General features: G+C 54.2%; 1 protein-coding gene across 2 annotated transcripts; it reads left to right on the top strand.

The window, feature by feature from the left end:
- The first annotated feature begins 1571 nt into the window (after nucleotides 1-1571).
- NPTX2 (neuronal pentraxin 2) lies at nucleotides 1572-13688 on the top strand. Of its 2 annotated transcripts, XM_036827546.1 has the most exons (5): nucleotides 1572-2041; nucleotides 3638-3854; nucleotides 9024-9268; nucleotides 10997-11176; nucleotides 12205-13688. In XM_036827546.1, the coding sequence occupies exons 1-5, from the start codon at nucleotides 1616-1618 to the stop codon at nucleotides 12430-12432; spliced, it is 1296 nt and encodes a 431-aa protein (XP_036683441.1). In that variant the 5' UTR covers nucleotides 1572-1615; the 3' UTR covers nucleotides 12433-13688. The 2 variants fall into 2 exon arrangements, with proteins under 2 accessions (XP_036683441.1, XP_036683442.1); XM_036827547.1 differs by lacking the exon at nucleotides 10997-11176.
- Nucleotides 13689-17295: the final 3607 nt, after the last annotated feature.

Below are 17295 nucleotides of genomic sequence, written 5' to 3'. Positions count from 1 at the left end.
CTTACCTGAACCATCATCGCTTCCACTGTCCTCTGCCTTGAGTGTTGTGTAGACCAGATTTCCTGTCTCTAATGTTTATGCATGAAGAGATCTTCACGTATAGAACTTTTTCTTGTAATTTAGCAACATTATCCTTGAAAACCCCACAACTATTTCCATAATGGAAGCTATTGTTTGAAGTGCAAAGCAGGTCAAAATTCGGTTACTGGAGATTAATCACTGCAGTCTATTTCATATTATCGTAATAATTTCATTTATTTTGATACGGTTTGTTTTCAGAATCAACCTCAGCTTCTGTGCAGAAGTGACAAATCCATTTGTTTCTCGTATAATGGATAATATGATTAATGACCTTGCCACAGGATTCCTTAGAAACAGAAAAAAATAAAGATTTCCACTTATAATGTGCAGTAAACCAGCTCCGTCTGTAGCTTTGCATCAAAATCTCTCTGAACTTGTTTGTAAACCACAGCCCAGATTCTGAAACAAATTTGCTCCTGCCTTTGGGGGTTTCTGTCCGTCGATGTACCCTCCAAGAATCTGAGGACAGTGGGTTCTAATGGGGAAACTGGACACGGTGGGCACCCCATTCACAAGGGTGACGCACTGTTTCACCACATGGCGCCATCTCCACGACTGCGGTCGGATCAAGGCCCATCCAGCCCAGGCCTTGCTGCAGAAGGTCACCACCCCGTGGGCTGTCGCCGGACCCGCACGGGAGAGCCCTGCGCGTGGCCTCGAGACTCCGGCCCACTGCACGCCCCTAGCTGGAGGCAACGTGGCCCGAGGGTGCGCGGGCGACTCCTCCTCGCCCTCCTGCGTCTGGCGCCTGTTTCTGGTCCCCGGGGACGAGGCCGCGGAGGGCGTCCCGGAGGCGGCCGTCGTGCGTCTCTTTCCCGCCTTCTGAGTGAGGGGGCCGCGGGCGGGGGGCGACGGCAGCCCAGGGTTCGAGTCCCGCCCGGGCGCCTCCTCACTTTCTCCACTTGTGAAATGGGGGTCGCCCCCGCCCCGGGGCTGCGGCGACCGCGGAGCGAGGCCTGGAGCCGCGCCCGCAGCCCAGAGCCGCCCCAGGGGCCGCAGGGGCACCAGGGGGCTCTTGGCTTCTCCACAGCCCGCGACGCCCGCGTCCTCGGGTGGGTCCGAGGGGCGCCTGGACACGCCGGCCGAGGCTCCTGAAGGCACCCAGGGCCTTTTCTACCTCAGCTCCCCGGTCCTGGGGACCCGGGGGCCCAAGCTCGGGCCCTCAGCTCGGGCCCACGCGCCCACCCCCGGTCCGCCGCTCCGCCGCTCCGCGAGTAGGCGCCCGCCCCGCCCCCTGCGTGACGTACACCAGGCCGGGCCAATCAGAGCTCGCGGCGCCGCGCCCCATGCGCTGGGGTTCCCCCCTCCCTTCCAGCTTAAGAAAGGGCGCTCGGGCCCGCTCTGGCCAGATCGCGGAGCCAGGCAGTGTGCGAACTGTACGACGGCTGGCTGCTCCGCGGGCTCCCGCGCTCACGCTGCCCTCGAGCGGCGCGCCCGGCCGCAGCCCTTCGCGCAGGCGCCCCCGCCGTCCGCCCCGACGGCGCCAGCTAGCCCGCCCGCCCGCGGATGCTGGAGTGAGCGCGGCAGCGGCGGGATGTTGGCGCTGCTGGCCGCTGGCGTGGCGCTCGCCGTGGCCGCCGGGGCCCAAGACGGCCAGGCGCCCGGCAACCGCTTCGTGTGCACTGCTTTGCCCCCGGAGGCGGCGCACGCCGGCTGCCCACTGCCCGCGATGCCCATGCAGGGCGGCGCGCTGAGCCCCGAGGAGGAGCTGCGGGCTGCGGTGCTGCAGCTGCGTGAGACCGTCGTGCAGCAGAAGGAGACGCTGGGCTCGCAACGCGAGGCCATTCGCGAGCTCACGGCCAAGCTGGCGCGCTGCGAGGGGCTTGCGGGGGGCAAGGCGCCGGGCCGGGCGGCCTCGGGCAAGGACACCATGGGCGACCTGCCGCGGGACCCTGGCCACGTCGTGGAGCAGCTCAGCCGCTCTCTGCAGACCCTCAAGGACCGCCTGGAGAGCCTCGAGGTAGCAGGGCGAGGGGTCCCTGGGGGAACGTCCCCGAGGCTCAGGGCAGAGGAGGGGCGCATGGTCCTGCCACCAGGTTGTGCGGAACACGGCCGCCCGGACGCGCTCTGAAGCAGGGCGAGCTGGGTTTGGGGTCAGGGGCGTTCTCGGTCCTGCTCCGGAACTTACTTGCTTGGCTCGCATCCCTCCTCCCCACCCCCTTGCTGGAAGGGAAGTGTTAAATCGCCCCGCGCGCCAGGACTGCCAGCTGTGCGGCCATTCACTTCCCGAGGTCCGGGCTGGCGAACGCGGACGGCCTCCTCTCTCTCTTTGCAAATCTCCGAGTCTCCCCTAGCAGGACGCGCTCGTGAAGCTTCTGTCGGGTGATGTGAGGCTGCCGCGTGAGGTCAGCAGCCCTGGGAGTCCGGTGTTTCTTTTTATAAATCAAGTTGGGCTGGACTAGAGCAGGTGGAGGTCCGGGGGTCTCGGCGGGAGGCGAGCGCGGGCTGGTCACCGGCCATACTAGACGCGCCTTGGAGGAAACCTGGTTAACTTCAAAGCCACTATCCCCAAATTGCGCGGATCTGAGGTGCCCTTCCCGATTGCTTTGGGGGAAGGGACCTTATTCCCTTCTCTCTTGGAAGGCGTATGCAGTTTGGAACTTTGAGAGAGAAATGTTCATTTAATTTCTATCTTTACTTTCCGCCCTGTTTAAGCAGTGTGGATGTTTCTGTTATACACGTTTACCAAAATACTACTTCGCAAAACTAGGTTTCAATTACAGGTGGTAATTATTGCAAAATTACTTGAGAGTTTCCCATGGCATGATGGCTAAATACAGTATTTCCAGCATCTGTATATCCTTTGATTCATTATGATTAATAACAGCTAACATTTCTGGAACACTAAATATGCGCCAGGCATATTATCTAATTTTAACCCCTGCGACAACCCCTTGAGGCAGATCCTATAATCTGCATTTAAAATTTGGAGCACTTAGAGAGAGGGGTTAAATAGCTTGCCAAGGACTCATGGCTAGACAGTGGCTGGCTGCCTTCAGAGCCAGCAAAATGGTAGAGGAGTGAAAGAAATAAAAGCAAAGATTTCTGGAATTCAGAATAGTCACGCTTTAGAGTTTTCATTTTCCAGTAACATCCCTGCAAGCCTAGTCACGCATCTTTGTGTCATACTGGAGCTTGGGGGGGTTAGATGAAAGCTCATCAGTTTTGAGAACCATTTGATTAACTCTCTCTCTCTCTTTTAATTCTAGCTGTATTTTGGTCTTTACTTGAGAATGATAGATGTTGGTTAAATTTTTGACCTTTTAGTAAGAGGAGAAAAACAGCTTTCCCGGAAGGGAAATGAGATTCCTAAGTTTCAAATATCGCAGCAGAGCAATTCTTGTCTGACTATGAAATCCTTTCCATACCCCCAACCAAAAAAAAAAAAAAAAAAACTTCAGTGAAATGCTCCCCTTCCTGCCACTGGCACGACTGAATACTCCCACTTTGGAAGCTTCTCCCTGTGTGGGGGGGCCATTAGAGCTACATCTCACAGTTTCTTTTTAACTGGCCTTAATACTTCTCCCACTTGTGTCCCCTCCTCCCCCACCAAAAGCACCAGCTCCGAGTGAACGTGTCCAGCGCGGCGCTGCCCGGCGACTTTCGGGAGGTGCTCCAGCGGCGGCTGGGGGAGCTGGAGAGGCAGCTGCTGAGCAAGGTGGCCGAGCTGGAGGATGAGAAGTCCCTGCTCCACAACGAGACCTCAGCTCACCGCCAGAAGACGGAGAGCGCCCTGAACGCGCTGCTGCAGAGGGTGACCGAGCTGGAGCGAGGTGAGTGCTTCACCAGTGTCTCTGTCGCCCCTTGGCTGACATCCATCCGGCCCCCCAGCCCACTGTCCTCCTTCTTGGCTGCCACGCAAGGGAAGTGGGGCTCAGAGTAGGGGAGGGCAGGCCGGGAGGGGCCAGCAGCACAGCCCTCTTGCCCATTGACAGACGAGGCCACTCCCAGACCCCTGCCTGCTGACTCTTGGGCAGTGGCTCTGCTCCCGAGTTTGCTCGGCTCTGAGCTGCTCTTCCGTCACCTCTGAACCTTCAGTCCTGGGTGCAGAAAACCACCTGACTCCTTACCATCCAGTCAGCAGTCCACCTCTCCCTTCTGCCTCTCACTTCTCAGACGAAGTGTTGCTTTTTCAACCTGAGTCATCTCATGGTGCACAGAGTTGGGGTTTCTCCCCCACAGGTGGGCCGATTTGGCCTTGTTGGCACTTGTCAGAGATGGTGGGGACGGAGGGGGCTGATGGCTGATGGGAGTGGCCTGGTTTTCATCACTTGTGCTCAGACCCCCGTTGTCAGCGGTGGTTGTGGCACTACATGGTTTGTGGATGTTTTGTTTTGTTTTGTTTTTTATAGTCTGTAGTTAGACTTATTCATATTCCTTTTATTGCATGATAAATTATAGGAATATCTGACTTAACAGAGGTACTGTAGCTCTGAAGATTCTGGAAAGGATTCCTCAGCCAATTGTAATAGCAAAATAGTGCTCGTAAACAGGACTAGGTTCTGGTTAGGAAAACATGTCCCGGAATCCAGCTGGGTCAGTTGTGACCAGCCAGGTGGCTTTTCTTTTAGCCAAGTTAGAGACCCTTGTACCTGATTGGTTGTACTTATGTAGTCCCAGCAAGAAGTGTTTGTGCTAGCCCAGTTTCCTCCTTGCCCAGTTGTGGCTGATGAATTTAAACTGGATTGCTAGGTCTCCAAAGAAGAGCTTGTCATTAATGTCTTTCTAGGGTGAGACATTACTGAGCACTTTCCATTTGTATTATTCCCACTATGCGAATCCAAACTTTCACAGCATGCATGAACGGCGGCAAGCAAACAATCAGGGTGACTGATAACAGCCGTTTCCGGAATTAACCCTGCCCCCAGCCCCACTGGCATTGTCCGTGGGAAAGCAAGACACTCAGGATCAGCTCGGACAAACAACCTAATCCCTGACCTCCTGCCAGGTGGGCGTTTCAGTCCCTTCTTAACTAGCCCCTGCGGCAGATTCTGAGTATCTTTCTCTTCTCTGCTCACATTCTGGTGGGTAAGTTTCTTCCACAGACAGGAAGGGGAGGGATCAAGGGCCCTAGATCATTCAGATTGCGCTGGGTGTGAAGTTTTAGGTCTGCTGGTAGTGGATATAAGATTGTAGTCTTTTCAGATACACTAACCTGACAAGGGCAATTTCTCATGACTCAATTTTATGAATGGGTAGGTGAATGTCCAGTGGCAGAATGTCCACTTACTCCTTCAGCCACGTCAGCTCAGCAGGGCCAGATGGAGTCACCCAAGGGGATAGTGTTTCTGTTTCATTTGATTTAGTCGCTTTTACAGCAGCATCCCAGAAGTCACAGGTCTCCTTCATCCCTTTCCTGTTCTCTCCCTCCAGAAAAGTCTGTCCTTCCTTCCTTACTCTTATTATTACACTTGGATTCTTGAGTTAAAAAAAAAGTCCTCTCTGCCTCACCTCCGTTGCTGGGTGACCTCAGGAAGCTCATTAGGTCTCAAGAGCCTTCCCTGGAGGCAGGGCAACTGCAGCTCAGGCCTTTGTCACAGGACAGCAGGAGAGGAAGGCAGCCTCAGGGCCAGGGGAGGGTGGCTCGGGTTCCCTTGCCCAGCCTCGCCCTCATGGGACCTGGAACCTGCAGGCTGAGGGAGCAGGGACACTGCAGTTACTCAGTAGCTTGAAGCAGGGTTGGCTGTAGAATGAGGGGAGGGCTTTGCCAGAGACCCTGGTGGCTGTATACCTCGCTTGGCATGGCAGCCGAGTGGCTACAAGGAGGTGGGTTAATAGAAGTGGGTTAGTAGAAGTCCACTGAGTTAGAGCGTGGAGACAGGATTCCTGTTATACCCACTTCATAGACCAGGAAAGTGATCCGAGGTTCTCAGCCAGACGTGTCATGTGGGGAGAGGGGACCGGCTGGTGACCAGCAGCAGTCACATAATTCCGCCCCTCTCTGTTTTGTTCTGTGACTCCAGGGGGGTTGTGAGTTTCACGTGGCTTCCTCTAAGGTTCTTCATCATGGCTTGGGCCACCCAGGAGTTGCCACTTTGTGACTCTCCCTCCCATCCTTAGCCTGTCTGTTCACAGCCAGAAAGCAACAGTCAGGCCTCGCCCCAGCCGGTCTGATTCCCGCACCCACGCTCTTTGGTGCTACGGAAAGCCCTCAGAGCTTGCCTGGCCCAGAGGGGAAGTCCGTGTTCGAACTAGAGCTGGACTCCACAACATTAAGTGCTCTGGCTGGCCATTCTTGCAGAGCCCGCAGGCCCTGGCACTGAGCAGCGGCTCAGCTTTTGCTGTCCTCTGCCTTTTGACCCCACCACGAGAATTCTCGAATCCTGTTTGCTCCACCCAGCCGTGGGATGAGTCTTTGAGGAAAATTATCATCTGCTGACCGATTTGCCTTCTGGGCAGTTCTGAGTTTATGTCTGTCGTGTATGAGACAAGTGTGAAGGGATATGTAAACTCCCAGGCCCCAAATATACCACGAGTAGAATACACACTGTGTTCCTTAGAAGCATCCTGCTGAGCCCAGAGGAGACAGACCTCCACCATATGCAAAGCGGGGGCTTTGGGGTGCTCTGGCCTTCGGTGCATCGTCCCCTGCCCGTTAAGTGCCTGTTCTGCACGAGACGCTGGCCTCTGAGTTCCACATTCTGTATCCTCTCTAACCCCTGCAACAACCCCGTGAGATGGGATTTAGTTAGACGAGAGACTGAGTCAGAGCTAAGTGATGCCTGCATTCACGTGGCTGGCAGATTGCAGAGCTGCGGTTGAGGTTAGTGGTGACCCCGGAGGACCAGAGTCATGAAGACTGCAGGCTGGAGGGGCATGTGAGCTCCGGCCATGCTGGCCTCCCAGCCCAGTGGTGCACATCCAACCCTGCGTGTGCTCCTGCCGCCCAGGTCCCACGGGTGCTCGTTTTCTTTATTGTGAGACCTCCTCATCTGTGGCAGCCTCCAGACCCGGGTCCGCCGGCCAGGCAGAGCCGAGCTCGCAGTTGAAGTAGACGTTGGAACCCTTGTCTCTTTGGCCTCAAGCCACCCCCCTCCTTGGCTTGTCTGCCACCTGCAGTCTCTGATTTATTGGTCAGGGCTTTTAATTCCTTAATTGGTTTTAACTGAGTTTCCTCTGAACCTCCAAGCTGTTTTATATAAATAGAGGGCACCGGCTTTCGAGGTATGGCCACCCCTCGGCTCTCCCAGCTCTGATGAAACCTCTGTTGTCACCGAGCTAACGATATTACCGACACCGAGCCTTATTAAGTCAGCAAGCCTGCCCGCCTGCAAGGAGAGAAACCATTTCTCTCTATTAGATAATCACATCTCGTGAAAACACGAGCATTTGCAGATTAAATACTTGCAGCTGCGCGTAGTGGGAAGAGGGACTTCCGTTCCTGGTTCTGTCACTCACGGGCTGCGTGACCTGGGGTAAGTCCCGCGGTGCCCCCACTGTGCAACCTGCAAAATCGGGGAGTTGGGGCTTTCTGGTTCTCTCTCTTAGCTCTGCTTCAGCCTCATGTGGGGCCCGTGTCAGCCTAACCTCTAGCCTGGCCCCATCCTCGGCTGCCCCAGGCAGCAAGGTCTTCCCGGCCCTCGCCGGGTGCTCCACAGCCTTGGGAGGTCAGGATGGATCGGGCAAGACTGCACAACCAGCAGATAGGAGTAAATACTACGTGTGAAGCCCAGATTCTAGTATTTCTATGCTGCCTGTTCCGGAGGGGTTGGAAGGGTGACACTGGGCCCTGCTGCCTTCCTTTGCAGAAGGTCCTTCGGTAGGTGTGAACCGTGGCACCGAAGAGCTTCTCTCACGTGTTCCTTACCGTGGCAGAAAATGAGTTTGGGGGATCGTGACGGAGAAAGTTCATCCACTCTGGGTCCTGTTCTACAGAGGGGGGCAAGAAAGGGACAGATTTAGTCCACCAGTGACGTGGGCAGTTTGGTTCCAGGCCGGGAGAACCTGCCTGTCTTTGACAGAGATGGGGACCATCTGGCCCCTTGTGGGTGCTTAATAAATACTTGTTGAATGAATGAAAGGCATTTAGGTTCCTTCCCTGGCAGCACCTGGTCCCCAAATAAGAGGGAAGCTTTTGCCGTGACAGATCCCGGAGTCGGCAGTCCCCTGCAAACTCCGAGATCTGTGATAACCAGACAGGGGCTTGTCTTCTTGCGTATTTATGATGTCGCCATTAATTTTGAGCTTAAATCAAAACTGTACTGAAAATGACTTAGACCTATTTAAGAGTATCACTCGTTTTCAAAAGGTTTGGGAAGTGCCATTTACGTGGGGACGGCCCCAGGCAGGGCCCAAGGGTCAAGGCCCTGGCGGGTGGGTAGCCTCCGTGGAGAGGGGGCCTCTGCATTTCCCCGCCTCCCATTGCTTCCAGACTGCAGGAGATGGTCCGTCAACTTGGTTTCCTCTTGAGGAGGGCAGGGCAAATCATGAGCAAAGCAATTCACACCAGGGATTTAGTCCAAAAGCCCCTTCTGAGTTAAGTTGTGTCGAGTCACGGGTGCCTGGCTCCGTCGCCTCGGGCGGTGGTGATGCTTCGGGGGGAGAAGTGACATGGACTCATTGGGGGACGAGTGTCTATGGAGCGCCTGGGTTCCTGTAAGATGTCCTGCCTCCAAGCCCATCAGGCCCCTGACCCAGCCCTGCTGAAAGGGCCGGGATTTCAAGCAAACAGTGGAGGGAACAGGGTTTCTGGCTTAATTTAACCAGAAAGTTAAGTCCAGCTTGCGCCTACCCACTTCCTTGAGCTTCCGAGAGTGAGGATATGCCCGTTTCCCACTGGAGCTTCAGCACTGAACAGCAGCTGGTCAGTAGCAGGTGCTCCACTGCTTGGGGGACCCGCCAGTAGGCCGGGCGGGGGTCCAGGTGGGCTGCCCTCTGGGTTGTGGTTGAGAGGGAAGAGAGAGGGGTCTCACATGCTGCTGCCCCTCTCTCCCCTGCCCCAGGCAACAGTGCTTTCAAGTCGCCTGATGCCTTCAAAGTGTCCCTCCCCCTCCGCACGAACTACCTGTATGGCAAGATCAAGAAGACGCTGCCCGAGCTGTACGCCTTCACCATCTGCCTGTGGCTGCGGTCCAGCGCCTCGCCGGGCATCGGCACCCCGTTCTCTTACGCGGTGCCCGGGCAGGCCAACGAGATCGTGCTGATAGAGTGGGGCAACAACCCCATTGAGCTGCTCATCAACGACAAGGTGAGGCCTGCTGGGACGGCCATCCCCCCATCCCGGCGGCCGCCGAGGTTGGGATGTTGCAGGGAGCCTGACGTCTGGCCACGGGGCTGTCCTCCTCGCAGTGGGGACAGTTTTGCCCTGACTCAGTCCCACTCTGGGCAGGTGGCTGGGTAGGGGGCAGGGGGCAGGCAGCTGCAGCTTGTGGAGATCCAAGCTGTGAATCCCGCCGGGAAGCAGCAGAGGCTCCAGGCACAGAGGCCCCGGAAGGAACAGAATGAGCTGGGTCTCTGCGTGCTCGCCTGAATTGTCACGGACCCTCAGGCCGGTCAGTGAGGGCTGTTCCCCGGGGCTGCACCGATTAGGGGAGGGTGTGTTTGTGTGTGTGTGTGTGTGTGTGTGTATGAGTGTGTGATATTTCTCATGAGCACATCTTTTAGTGGGGGGGGGGGCTTGAAATATATTTACATACAATAAAATTTACACTTTTTAGTGTATAGTTCAACCAGTTTTGACAAATGCATACAATTATTGAATCCACCACAACTAAAATCTAGAACAGTTTCATCTTCCCTCCAGATTCCCTCGTTCCCCTTTGTAGTCACCTCCTGCTCCTACCCCAGCCCATGGCAACCACCCATCTGCCCCCACCCCTCTAGTCCTGCCTTTCACAGAGTAAATGTCCCCTTTCTGATGGACTGGCTTGCTTCGACATTCAGGAACGCGGTCTCCTCACGAGATCAGCTCTGAGCACCTGCGGGACCCTCCAGCAGCCTCACCTAAACTTAAGTCAGGCTCCCCGTCCCCCGAACTGCACCCTCGCACCCTCCTTGCTGGAGCTGAGAGGTGAATGGTTGCACCAGCCCCCAGGGCGCTCACCAGGCGATGGCCTCCCACCCTGTCTGTCTTTACTAAACCGCCCTGGCTGGAACTGAAGTGGGAAACGCTGTGGAATCCACCTTCAGGGCTCCTTCCAGCGGTGACCACATCCTTGAGCTAGGGATTAATTATTCTAAATAACGCCCTTGGACGAGGCAGGGCCGAGAGCCTTGTTTTCCTCTCGGTTTAGATGTCGTGTAAATAGCCCATTCCTGGGAGGGAGCTCCGGGTTGCTAGGACGCCAGCAGTAACAACACGGTGCTTCACAGGCGAACTGGTCTGTAGAGCACTCACAGGACTGCCAGGGAGACCGTGTGGGTCGGAAAGGCCCTCCCCCCAGTTCTGTGTGCATCCCCCACCCCCCTACACTCACACGTAATTGAAGGTGCTCCGCACAGGAGGACACACATACATGCAGATCCCCAGGTGCCACGATGGCACTTGGGACTTTGCCTGCAGAGGGTGGATGCCTGGTCTGTTTTCCAAAGAAATTGGTCCAGTAGAGTCCTGACTTCCCTTTAGGTTCTCCAGTGAGGGATGTTCAGGACCAGTATGCAGGGTGGGGAGCCGTCTGTCACATTTGCTTGGTCTGCACAGAATCCTAGGCCCTTAACCAAGCCCAGGTCCAAGGGTGTCCAGTTGAAAGCAGGTCACCCTGGGGTCAGGGTGTGTACCCAGGCTGCCCCTTTCCTCTTAAGAGTCTGTGACACACGTGGTGTCTCCAGCCCAAGGGTCACTCTGAGCTGGGCAAGGTCGGGCATGTTACCCACAGAGCATAGCAGGGGAGCAGCAGTGGGCCCAGGGCCTCCGTCCCCCCAGGTCAGACTCCTGGGAACCCCAAGGGGGCCCTCACCTGCACGTTGCCGCCCACAGGTCGCACAGCTGCCCCTGTTTGTCAGTGATGGCAAGTGGCACCACATCTGTGTCACCTGGACAACGCGGGACGGCATGTGGGAGGCCTTCCAGGATGGGGAGAAGCTGGGCACCGGGGAGAACCTGGCCCCGTGGCACCCCATCAAGCCGGGGGGTGTGCTGATCCTCGGGCAGGAGCAGGTGGGTGCAGGTGGGGTGCCGGGAGGAGCGGCTGGCAGGCCAGGCGGCACACGGCCGGGCCTGCGGGCTGCCCCCGGCCCTGCTCAGCTGTCTGTCCGCCTGCCGGACCTGGACCTGGCCCGCCGCAGCACGACGACCAGCCTGGATGGCCAGCGTCCCTGCCGGCTCAGCCCGTGCTATCCTGTGGCCTAAGGGCCTGAGAGCGGGGATGGGGACACATCCTGCCCTTCCTGGCAGGGACCGAGTTGGTGTGGGTTCAGACAGATTCTAGAATGGAGGCTGTCCGATACAGGTGAGCAGGAGTGACCCTGGAGTCCCAGGGTTATGTAGCGACCCCGGGCCATCTCTCCAGCTGTTTGACCTCTGCCGGCCACTGCATTGAGTCCGGATGCCGGGCGCTGGCTGGTATTGGCATCTTCCAGGAGCTGGCAGCTCAGGGTCGTGACCCTGATCCCCAGCAAGGGCACCTGGAGAACAACACCTGTGGGCGACGTGGGGCCAGGCCTCAGAGACCGCGCTCAGAAAACTCGCCATCTGGGGCAGAGGACGTCTGCTCTCGGGCAGATGAGAATTCACGTTTCAGTCTGTGTTTGGGGTTTCCTGGTAGAAAACGAGGGAATAGACTCCAGGTCCTCTGGGGGGCTTTGAGTCTGGGCCCTTGACTCTCCCCGTTTCCCACTACCCTGTTTCTTCTCCCCTGGGAGGGGCTGGGAGTCCGGAGACCGGGGTCCAGTCCTCGCTCTGGGGCCTTGGGCAAGGATCTCTCTGCTTAGTTCCCCCTCCCTAAAATGGGCCAGTTTGAGTCTCGCCATTTCCCAGGCCTGACGTGCCCTAAAGCTTTGGAATGGGCAGGAATCAGTGATCACGGGCTGCGATCTGAGTCGGGGAGTCAGGAAAATGCCCCAGTCCCCATCTCCCTCCCAGGCTGGCGTCCCCCCACCTCCCCTGAAGCCGGTCACGCACTGGGACAGGTAACAGATGTGTCTGCCTGTGAGCCTGCCCCGATGCAGTCTGTCCCTCTTTCCCAGGACACGGTTGGGGGCAGGTTCGATGCCACGCAGGCATTCGTGGGGGAGCTCAGCCAGTTCAACATATGGGACCGCGTCCTCCGTGCACAAGAGATCATCAACATCGCCAACTGCTCCACGAACATGCCGGGCAACGTCATCCCCTGGGTAGACAACAACGTGGACGTGTTTGGAGGGGCTTCGAAGTGGCCGGTGCAGACCTGCGAGGAGCGTCTCCTTGACTTGTAGCCGCCTGCTCCTCTGCCCAGGAGGCAGGGGTCGGGCCGTTCCCCTTCCTCCCCCGGTGGAACTGTGTGTAAACCTCCTGCCGTAGTGCACCGGGACCCCCAAAGCCCGTTCCCAGGGCATCTCTAAGCCTGAGGCGTTTGTCACCAGCTTATTTGTTCCTAACCAAGATTTTGTTGGTTTTGGGGGAGGGGGAAGAAGCCCTGAGCCGCAGGTGGGTGGATTTGTGACTTCTGCTGTGAAGGGACTCTTGTCCTTAAAGCCCTGTTCAGCACCCCTGTAAATGCTAGCGCACCCCAGCCCTGCCCACCCTCTCGGATCCTTGGTGTCTCGTGTGCGCCGTCTGTCCGTCCCCTTCAGAGGCTGTGCATCCGTCCCGCTGGAGTGGCCGCGTCCCTTTTGTGTTGAGTACACCCTGCTGTCAACTGAGCACGCAGCAAACCGCCCCCCACCCCCGTTCCACACTCCCCCCCAAAGGGCCTTTCTCTTGATGCTCTTTACGCTGTGAATCTTTCCGTCCCAGGAACTCATGCGTTTACTGAGGAAGGCGGGCTGCCCGGACAATGCCCTGCCTCCTCCAAGGTGGAGGGGGCGTCCATGGCTCGAGAGAGGGGGCTGTGAATGGGAACTCAGAACGGAGAAGGGCCATGGCAGCTGTCCGTCCCCCTCTGTCACCTCTCCCTCTGACCCGTGCTTTGGCAGAATCCTGGTTGGGTATGGCTTTGAAAGGTGTCTTTTCTCCACTGGTGCCAAAAGTTCAGTTGCAGCTTTTACAACCATTCGGTGTGGTTTGGGGAATTGATTTTTTTTTTTTTTTTTCCCAACAGAAAAGAGCAGCCGTTAGCTGGCTCCCATGTTTGATGTCTCGCCCCACTGTGAGGAACGTGCTAGTTTTTCTTTGTTTTTTGTGTTTTTTTGGACGTGCTAGTTTTAACTCATGTTGATTCCTGTAAGCATTTGACTGTCTCCAGTATTTCCCCCAGAATGTTTTCAGGAAACGGATGTCATTTGGCTGATGTCTGCTTAGTGACTCCAGGCTGATTAATTTATTGGACAGAGGTAGTAATTTATTTTAAAGATAACGTGATTAGTGGGGAAATTTATACAGCTAAATATTATATATTTTATTTTTCATACATGTTTGAAGTGCAAATCTGTGGATATTCCATTTGTAGGACCAAGTCGACATGCCCATCCTAACACTGTATGCTACAAGAACTCTTCTGATGATGGAATTTTGATTAAAATGCACTGGAAGATGCCTTGATGTCTGCTTTCTCCTTGTCCGGGGCTGAGGGCAGGGAGGGCTGGTGCTTTGCAAACCCCGGCAGGAGGTTGTCCTCTCTGGTTAGCCTGGGCCGAGCCCCAGGGGGTGGCCCCAGGGGAGCTGAGGAGACTTGGAGGAGGGTGTGGTGCTGGACTGCGCCCTTCCCTCCTCAACTCCAGGCTCCGTCTGGGGATGCCCCGCAGGCTCTTCCCAGCCTCTCTGTCCCCAGCCTGTCCCTGTCATCTCAACTGGGAATCAAGCTTAGCTAGATGACCCTCAGCGCCCTGTCCCAGCTGTGACACCTGTTCAGCACCTACGCTGTGTGCTCTGCATTAAAATCTCATTTAATCCTGTTCACGACCCCCTGAAAGAGTTCATCCCAATTCACAGGTGGATACGTGGAACAATTAAACAGTGACTTTGGGATCATACAGCTGACAAAGGGCAGAGCTGGGATCCAAGCCGGACTACGGCTCTGAAGGCCCTTCCACCCACACCCTGCCTTCTGGCTTTTGGCTCCGAGGGGACCTAGGGCCAATGTGTCCTCCCGGTGCCACCTCTCTGTGTCCACCTGGCCCTGGCAGGTGTGTTGATGCTTTCCCCATCTCCACAAATGTTAGGTATGCCTCCCTCACCCCCACTTTCTATTTTTGTATCTTTATTTCAGTAGCTGCAGAGTATAACTCACTTTGTCCCCTTCCCAAGTGGCAATGTCTAAATTTTTATTCTAAGGGAGCAGAGTCCAATCTTGGGGCCAAATGACACTATGTGCTTGGTGTACTTGATAGGCCAAAATGGAAGCTGTGACTTCTAAAACCAAGATCATTACTGGGTCACTGAGGTTCCTGGAGTCTATTTTCAATGTTGTATGTTATGACTTGGCAGGAACTCAATCATTAGTGTTGGGTTGAACAAGAAATTAGGCCAGATTCCCTGCTTGGGGGGTCTTTGGAATCCAAGGTGCTGAGATCAGGTGGAGAGCAGTTTATTTGGAATCTCCTTCATGATGAAGCTACTCAGATCTCCCCCTGAAAGGCGCTGAGGAGTTACCTTATTTCATACCCATGCCAGACACTGAACTTACCTTACTTGATTCCCTGGCACTGCTTCTTCCAGGAGCAAAACTTTGCATAAGGGCTTTGAACCCCTGCTGAGCCAGGTAACTTCCTTCCTGCAACTGGAGAAACTCTGAACCCAGAACACGGGACCAAAGTACTTCCTGACCTGATGTGGGAAAATGAAACATTTCACCTTTCCTTACCACTGCTGCAGGCTGGTCCTCCTGTTGGAGGTTTGGCTTTCCTGACATAAAAGCAGAAACAAGAATCAGCCATGAAATCCAGTGAATTTCTTATGCCTTGAGCCTCCCATCTAAAAGAGACCCATGGCCTCTATTTTCCCACCCAAGACCTTACCCTTTGCTAGAGGCTGGAAAACACCTCTAGAGTGAACTGGGTGCTCTGACAAGGGTGGGATAGAGAGTGTCCTGGATGATGGAATATTCGGCTTAGTTGAGGGTTGCCATGGAAACTGTAGCTGGATGATCAATGATGAATGAATTGAAGTGATAAAATGCAACTCAATCTAAGTCAAACTCAGATGAAGTCTCTGCTAGTGGTGAAGGCAGACCTGGACCCTCTATAGACTTAGGGGACTCCAGCATCAGCTCTCCTTATATGGAAGGCCTTGGAAGAGGTCTTCCTGTTAAGCACAGGCATTACCATTCATTCTATTCACTCAACAAGTATTTGGGGCACCTACAATGTGTCAGGCCCTATTCTAGGCACCAGAGATACAACGGTGAGGATGATAGCCAAGTTACTCTCTTAAGTGGAGGTTAATTCCATTGGACAGTGTGGATAGAAGACAAACATATAAACATGAAAAAAACTCGTGATGTGATAGAGAGTAAGCGGGGAACATCTTCCTGAAGTTACATTCAAGCTGGGACCTCATTGAAGACAGGGAGCTAAACTTGGGTGAAGCCCCCAGGCAGAAGGAACAGCTGGTGTGAAGGCCCTGAGGTAGTTCTGAGCTTGAAACGTTCAAAAGAAGAAACAGTCAGGGTAGCTGCATACACTGGAGAAGGGAGATAAGAGAGAGAAGTAGCAGAGCCAGATCATGAAGGGACTAAGTTCAGAACTTATTCAAAGTGAAATGGGAAGTCTGGAGGTTTTAAGCAGGGAGACATAGTAATTGGACTAATATTTTAAGGAGACTACTCTGCCTGATAAAGAATGAACTGGAGGGCTTCTCTGGTGGCACAGTGGTTAAGAATCCACCTGCCAATGAAGGGGACATGAGTTCGAACCCTGGTCTGGGAAGATCCCACATGCTGCAGAGCAACTAAGCCCACATGCCACAACTACTGAGCCTGCGTACCACAACTACTGAAGCCTGCATGCCTAGAGCCTGTGATCCGCAACAAGAGGAGGCACCACAATGAGAAGCCCACGCACCGCAACAAAGAGTAGCCCCCAGTTGCCACAACTAGAGAAAGCCCACACAGCAATGAAGACCCACCACAGCCAAAAATAAAATAAATAAGTTTTTAAAAATGAAAAAAAATGAAAAAAAAAAAAAAGAATGAACTGGAAGCAGAAGCAGGGAGACCAGGGAGGAAGATATGCCACTGGTCCAAGTAAGAGACGATGATGCCTTAAGTGAGGGTAGTAGCAGAGCAGACAGAAAGAAGTAAAAGATTTAACTACATACTTGGAGGTAGAGTTACCAGAACTCACTGATATTTGGTATTTGGGGAGAGGAATTAAATGTGAGGTTTTTTAAAGCTCAACAAACTCCAAGTAGGATAAACTCAGAGAGAAACACACCTTGAAACATCATGATCAAACTGTCAAAAATCAAATACAGAGAATCTTGAAAGCAGCAAGAGAGAAACGACTCATCACATATGAGGGCTCCTCAATAAGATTTACAGCTGAATTTTTTATCAGAATTTAGGGAGCGCAGAAGGCAGAGGAATGTCATATTCAAAGTGCTGAAAGAGAAAGACTGTCAACGAAGAATTCTATGTCTGGCAAAACTACCCTTCAAAACTGAAAGCAAGATGAAGACATTCCCAAATAACCAAAAACTGACAGAATTCAATGCAAGCACATCTACCCTACAAGAAAATACTAAAGGGAGTCCTTCAGGCTGAAATGAAAGAATATTAGATAGTAACTCAAATCTACACAAAGGAATAGAGAGCAATGGTGGGACTTCCCTGGTGTCCAGTGCTTAGGAGTCTGCCTTTCAATGCAGGGGACACAGGTTCAATCCTTGGTCAGGGAACTAAGATCCCACATGCCCCGGGGCAACTAAGCCTGCATGCCCTAGAGCTGCATGCCACAACTAGAGAGCCTGTGCACCGCAATGAAAGATCCTGCATGCCACAGTGACGATCCCGTGTGCCGCAACTAAGACCTGATGCAGCCAAATAAAATAAATAAATAAATAAATAAATAAATAAAATAAAAACTACAACAAAAAAAACCCAAGGATTTCTTTAAAAAAAAAAACCAAAGTGCAATGGTAAAAGTAACTTACAGGTAATAATAAAAGATGGTATAAATGTATTTTTTGTTTGTAGCTCTTCT

The sequence above is a fragment of the Balaenoptera musculus genome, chromosome 15 (assembly GCF_009873245.2).
Source record: "Balaenoptera musculus isolate JJ_BM4_2016_0621 chromosome 15, mBalMus1.pri.v3, whole genome shotgun sequence".
NCBI lineage: Eukaryota > Metazoa > Chordata > Mammalia > Artiodactyla > Balaenopteridae > Balaenoptera > Balaenoptera musculus.
This window is presented reverse-complemented; position numbering and strand designations above follow the sequence as displayed.

Bases quoted from the DNA above. Each gene is read 5' to 3' on its own strand.
- NPTX2 (XM_036827546.1), top strand. From the start codon at position 1,616: ATGTTGGCGCTGCTGGCCGCTGGCGTGGCGCTCGCCGTGGCCGCCGGG. The intron at 3,855-9,023 runs GTGAGTGCTTCA...CCCCTGCCCCAG, and splicing joins GGTGACCGAGCTGGAGCGAG to GCAACAGTGCTTTCAAGTCG. The intron at 9,269-10,996 runs GTGAGGCCTGCT...TGCCGCCCACAG, and splicing joins AGCTGCTCATCAACGACAAG to GTCGCACAGCTGCCCCTGTT.